This window comes from Triticum aestivum, chromosome 3D (assembly GCF_018294505.1).
Source record: "Triticum aestivum cultivar Chinese Spring chromosome 3D, IWGSC CS RefSeq v2.1, whole genome shotgun sequence".
Taxonomy (NCBI): Eukaryota; Viridiplantae; Streptophyta; class Magnoliopsida; order Poales; family Poaceae; genus Triticum; species Triticum aestivum.
The window spans coordinates 363,522,500-363,528,825 of NC_057802.1; the positions used below are offsets into that span (position 1 = coordinate 363,522,500).

Here is a 6,326-nt window from a genome sequence, read left to right on the forward strand (position 1 = left end):
CAGGCACAGCGCAGGGTTAGGGTCTCTCTTCTCCTGGCTAGGCGTCATATTTTCCTCGTGACGGGAGTAAAGTCCGACCAGTGAGCCAGCCAGCCAGCCATATAGGGCCTACGTGTACGTTGTCGCACCGCACCGTCGCAGTTTGTGCTGCGTCTCTTGTCTAGTTGTGTAAGTGTTCCTGCTGCCTATTAGTGCCCGTGCTTTTGATCACAGTGCAGTGCAAGCAATGTAGGCTCGTCATGTCTGGGTAAGTTGGCACTCATGTGCAGTAGTCTCTTATAAAGCTAAGCTTGCTATCTCTGCCGCATTCGTTCTTGTCAGCGCTAACTTTGTTTTGCAAGCCACGCTTTGTTTAGCTAACACAATACAAGTGGTACTCCAAAGCCTAACATCCAAAGGCCCTTGTGAACTCGACGAGCATACGGCTACAAAGCATACAATGCACATCAACCAATTTGGCACTTACAAACTATCAAGATAGAATAACCCCTTGGTGTGTCTCCTTCCCAGCCCGCGTGGAAAGAAACTGATGCTGATGCAGAGCAAGCTCACAGAAGAAATGGAAACAAGACGACAACCCGTGCAAGCAATGTAGTACTACAAGTTGGGAACATAGCAATGTCAACGATGTAATAATAGGGACATAGGCTAGCTTTCACCTTGCCATTTGCTTGCTTCGTAATTCTTTCCAACTAATCTGTGCTCTTAGCTGAAATACAAGCATACCAGTCTGTCGGTTCACAGGGAGTTTGTCAGTCAAAAACAATGCGCCACGAGGATCGCACCAAGAGACAACCTCGATCGCCTATGTATGTGGGCACTCGGCGGCCAGGGTTGGCTATCATACGCATCAGAGCACCTGGGACACCAGTGGCATTGGCGCACAGCATGGATCGCCTATGTATGTGGGCACTCGGCGGCCAGGGTTGGCTATCATACCCATCAGAGCACCTGGGACACCAGTGGCATTGGCGCACAGCATGGCGACGCGCTCGAGATCCGGCGTCCACGACAACCACCTGGGGTTGAAAAACACAATGTGGCTATGCCAGCCGTGCTTATTACAAACATAGAGTTACGGAAAAACATAATGTGACAACATAACACATTACCACAAAGTGCATGTCTCCTCTGAATTCAAGTTACCACAAACTGCAGATCAATCTCCAAGTCATTCAAGAAAAGGTACAGGTCTCCTCTGAATATACAACTCTAAATCTGAGAGCAGACACATAACAAGTAGACAGACAGGCATCATGATAAGCACAATGCTCCAGTCTCGCAAACATAGCGTTGTGCAGAATATGATAAAGCATATGCAACCACCTACGACGAATACTGCGATCCTGAAGTAGTCAACTCGCTGCTTCCAGGTGTGCCCAAGATCAATCCGACCTCGCCTGCCAGAATAGACACCATATTAGCACAAGTTAACCATAAGCAATTTCTACGAAAGAGGCGAGCGAGTGCTATTGTATTACAGGAGATGCAGAGCGGGATAAGCTCCTGCTCCGAGGGCTTCTGCTCACGGATTTTCCAGAAACCTGCAGAACAGTTCATTAGCTGCTTCGAACAAGTGGCTCGAGTAAAGATTCTGCCAACTGATTGTCGAGACTTACCGAAGAAACAGGAGACCGAGATCTTGACGGTGACCTGCAAAATGTTTCAGAAACCAAGTTCATTACTCAGAAGTGTTGCGTAATCCAAAATTAACACCAAAAACAACCTGACAACCTTACCCATCCTCTACGGAATATAACAGCCTAAGTAGATTATACGAGAGCGATATCACAGTGCATATTTATGCATTTGGCTCTTTATACCTACCACCAGATGTGACTACTGAATATGAAACTGAACATAGAAAGTAACCAAGACATACATCCGCATTTGTCATGCCAACCTCTTTGCATGTACACTTGCCCCATAAAACCATTTGCCCTTCATCCTTCTCTATCCAGTTGTTAATGCCAACCTCTTAGCTCCCGCAAAAAAAAAAAATTGCCAACCTCTTAGCAAACTTGCCCCAGAAAATGATTAACAAACAACATTTCTCATTCATCTTCTCTACAGTAGAATGCAAGATTAACTAACTCAAAACTTAAAAGTTTAATGAAAGCAAGGGCCTTTTAGTGATTATATGAAATTTAAGCCAAGAATTAATATCATTTAAAGAATACCACAAGACCCACTCCACATATCCTTACTATCAGGACCATCTTGCTGCTAGGACTTGTTGCTCACTGGCCATACATGCTGATAATCCAGCTCTACTATCCATAGTTCCAAACCATCATGTTGAACTCAACGCATCCAATTTTCTATGGAAGCAGTCCCCAGATTGCCGCATGGCCAGATCTAGGAAAAACAAAAGAAAACCTTAAATGCCGCAAGGTTAACTAGCCAGCTCTGCATGTTTCATCATTCATTGGAACATAGAAAAACGATGGAGTCCGAGCTAACAGTGAAAAGAGATAGATTCTCTACAAGATTTAAACAAACTAGCTATATAATCTTGAGGAGAATCAGAGATACCCTCTCTGTTCCTAAATATATGCCGTTTTGGCATTTCAATTTAAACTGCCAAAACATCTTATATTTAGAAACAGAGGTTGTACATCAAAACAACCATTCGAAGACCTATTTCTGTTTTTGTAACCAAAGAAATGACATGCATGCAAAAACGGAGTTCAAGTAATTCGATCCTTTCAGGTGTATCACGTTGTATATCAAGATCAATTTGTTCCTATTTCTTCCAAAAGCGAAATCACTGGTACTACTAACAGAAAAACTTGCAGCTATTTATATATACAGAATGACAAACCTTTCATCCACAGGTAAGGGTGATCGAGAGACAGATCTAAGGAACAATGCACTCAAATATCAGTACTTGTCATGAAACTTGGTGTAAATACGAAAGAAAGAAATTTAAGATACCTGCTATAGCTGCGACTTCTTGAGTAAGAGAGGCTACGGCTCCTGCTTCTTGATCTAGCATCATACTGCCTCACCTATAATAAAATAACAACAACAGATTCATGCTAGTGTAAAATCAAATGGACATGCAGATGCCATCTTAACTACTGTTGAACTATCAGTGAAAAAGAAGTAAACCCATACCCTGATATATGCCCTTGAAAATGCATTTCTGAACTCTGTATCATCGAGCTTCCTAATCTGCAAAATTGCAGTGATAAGAGAGGTATATACCAACTAAAACAAGAACAAACCACACATCGCCAAGGTGCCCTCTTAGCAGATCCTCTCCAACAGCAATCGATGATAGAGAATAGTTTCACAAGAACTTTATCACTAAAAAAAAGCGGAGTGTAGAGATGATATGACAACCTACCGCATATTTCATGTCATCGTAGTTTGTATAATCTACAACTCCAACGGTTGCTGCAACACAAACAAAATACGATTGTCATCAATAGGGAGTGCATCATGCTAAACCGTGATTCTGATTTCCAAAGGACAGTGCAGTTACAATTCAGGCAGCTGAGCCGGGCAATTAGCTCCTCAAATTTCTAGTGCGCACACTGCTATAATGTCGATATAATTGGAAGCATTGTCACTAACCTCCGCCCTCGCGGTATACATCAGAAAAACAGACATCGCCAGCCCGTCGCATATGGTCCTGAATAAGTAAACTTAAGCAATGTAAGTAAATAAAGAAGAACAGACATCGCCAACCAAACTCAATGGACATCAAACTCAAAATGTATAAACAGAAGTCGTGCACAATTCTTGTACCTTGAGATCTTGCCATGACGCTGACGAAGGTAAACCATCAACCATAACTGTGTGGCTCACAACAAGAAAAGAAAAATGAGAATTCCCATCCGGACATATCAATCAACTCATTAACAAGACAGAAGTACAAACCTCGGAACTCAGAGCGCCTAGAAACACCTCCACGGCGTCCATTGCTAAAGCTGCTTGGGCGATCATACGAGTAAGATTGAGCTCTTCCACCATGAGCTAATTCCACCTGAGAGATGAACTTTTCAAACAACAGGCACAAGAAAGCAGTCTTTGCTTTGAACCAAAAAAGGCAACACGCAGTACATGCATACCCGCAGCCTGTAGCCGTCAAAGTCATACCCATCACGGCCATAAATTGCATCATCAGCATCACGGGGATCCTCAAACTAAAGAAGATCATTCTTTGTTAGCATCCAATAATTAGTTATATAAAAAATGAAAACTTAGTTAAGAGACTAAGTTTAATGCCAAAATAAGAACAATAAGGCTTCTATCATGAAATTGTGAGTATAAGCCTCATAGGACAGCGAAATATTCTACATGACCATGAAAGAATACTGACCTCAACAAAAGCGTAACCAGGAGGCCTTGGAGGAATCTTCAAGTCAATATCGACAATACGGCCATACTGCATAATGATACATAAAATTAAGGCATGAATAAATCTGTTTTAATTCCTTACAATGCGATGTACATGAGCTGCAACCTATATCATACTAGTTTCCTTACTATGTACAAGTTAAACTGAAAAATGGTCAAGAACTTCATCAGTTTGTGCTATAGCCAATTATCTTTACATAATTGCCAAAGCCACAAGAAAAGCTAGTGCAAGAATCATTACACAAAATTGAATATTTACCTTGTAAAAGAGATCCTCAACCTCCCTCTCACGAATGTCCCCAGGGAGATTGCCTACATAAATGGTGCAGCTGTTGCGCCTGCCCATTGTGTCTGCGGTTAAAGAAAATAAAGGTCATACAGCCTATATATGAATATGTAGATGTTCTTTTATGCAAAAGATACTACTAGCTAGAATGGCGCAGATAAACATAGAAGCACAAACTGGTATAGCAATAGAAGAAAATAAAATTGTTAGAAATAGAATAAAATTCTGACAGTTGCCTAAGTAATTGACAGGAAAGAAAGCAGGAAGACAAATTTCATACTCATGTATTTCCAGAATATTATATGTCTACCAGATTTTTCCGATTTAACTACAGAATAGCTAATACAACTGTCAGAATCAGAGTGCGACCTCAGCTTCCGTCGTCTATCTTCTCACTACAGGAATTAGTGCTAGTAAAAACTTCAGAATTGTTCAGCAGACTCTGGACAGTTGCACAGAACACCTTATATACGATATAAACAAAATCTTACATGAGCATGATACCCAAAAGGCCAAAACCGATCTCAATGGTCACCAGTAGGAGGAAAATTTGCCCAATCTTGGTACGCAACTACGCACTACCAAGGTTTTCTCTGCTCGAGAATAAGATTTCACGGTATCTGTAACGTTCTATGGCGTAGATGAGACAAACTGGATACAATCAGCCCCGCATCGCGATTCACGAAAGGGGTAGATTTATCCCGTGCTTGCGGCACAAATCAGAGGTGGAAGGGGGACGAACCGCGAATTTCTAGTCGCGAGAAACCTTGCCACCACCTGTAGAACGACGGGAAAAGTTGCCGACAGATTCGGGCGGGGGCAAGCGCGGCGGAGACGGGAGAAACTGACGGAGAACTCAACTGGGCGGTGGCGATCGAAGAAATCAATCAAGATGGATAAATGTTCCGAGGTTTTCGGCTGAAGTACCTGCGAGGCAGAGAGGTGGGGCCGGCGGGTCGAGAAGCTTCAGGACTCCGCAGGCGACGCCGCGTGGAAATGTCACTACGCCAAAAGGTACGTATTGATTTTCTCAACAACAAAAAGGAGTAAAATTCGTTCACGGTGACTTGTCCGGTGCGCGCAACTTAGTTGGTGATTTCAGAAAGTGGTAAACACGGCTAGATACCTGTAAAAAAACACGGCTAGATTAGGTGTACATGTTCTCCACGTGGCACAATCTGACTCGAGGTACACTACCACCTCAGTGATTAGGGGCCATCAGTGATGCTTCGTGTTTGGTAGCGTGTCATCCACTCCTTTCGTTCGGAATTACTTGCGAGCTCGTTTTCTTTCTTCCTGAGAAAAAAAGGCGATCTTGCGAGGAGTGGTTAGACTTGTGGTGCCGTCCTTTCGCGGTTTCCCTCCGTCGACAACCTCATTGTTGTCAATGATGAGGGTCGTCGGATCCCCGCGCACGGATCGTGCAGCTATTGATTTTAGTGCCCTAGTAGCTCAAGTTTTTGGATTGCTCGACGTTTTGCCTTTGGCAACGCCGATAATGGTGTCGAATAAAGAAGCGCCAGACTGTCCCCGATGAGGCTTTTTACTCTATGGCCGGTGAAGGATTTGGGAATTAGTTTGTTCAAACGGGGATGACGTGGGGGCGGCGACATTCTTGTGGTGGACTTGTGTCCTAGGGTTCCGTCATTGCGATAGTGTTTGCTCTAGCGCT

At 43.2% G+C, this 6,326-nt stretch overlaps 1 protein-coding gene across 28 annotated transcripts; it reads right to left on the reverse strand.

The window, feature by feature from the left end:
* Positions 1-1,025: 1,025 nt before the first annotated feature.
* On the reverse strand, positions 1,026-5,723 carry LOC123078916 (serine/arginine-rich-splicing factor SR34). 28 transcript variants are annotated; one of them, XR_006437762.1, is made up of 17 exons: positions 5,397-5,625; positions 4,628-4,719; positions 4,331-4,396; positions 4,080-4,154; positions 3,889-3,994; positions 3,757-3,803; positions 3,583-3,640; positions 3,353-3,402; positions 3,121-3,177; positions 2,938-3,011; positions 2,825-2,860; positions 2,208-2,358; positions 1,883-1,977; positions 1,620-1,653; positions 1,482-1,544; positions 1,327-1,400; positions 1,026-1,218 (listed from the first exon to the last, which is right to left on the reverse strand). XR_006437762.1 is itself a non-coding variant. In XM_044501566.1 (14 exons), exons 2-14 carry the CDS (start codon positions 4,712-4,714, stop codon positions 1,386-1,388), a joined length of 768 nt encoding a protein of 255 aa, XP_044357501.1. In that variant the 5' UTR covers positions 4,715-4,719; positions 5,582-5,723; the 3' UTR covers positions 1,026-1,385. The 28 variants fall into 28 exon arrangements, 4 of the variants coding, with proteins under 4 accessions (XP_044357501.1, XP_044357500.1, XP_044357503.1 ...); XR_006437770.1 differs by having other exon boundaries at positions 1,883-1,985; XR_006437768.1 differs by having other exon boundaries at positions 2,181-2,358.
* Positions 5,724-6,326: the final 603 nt, after the last annotated feature.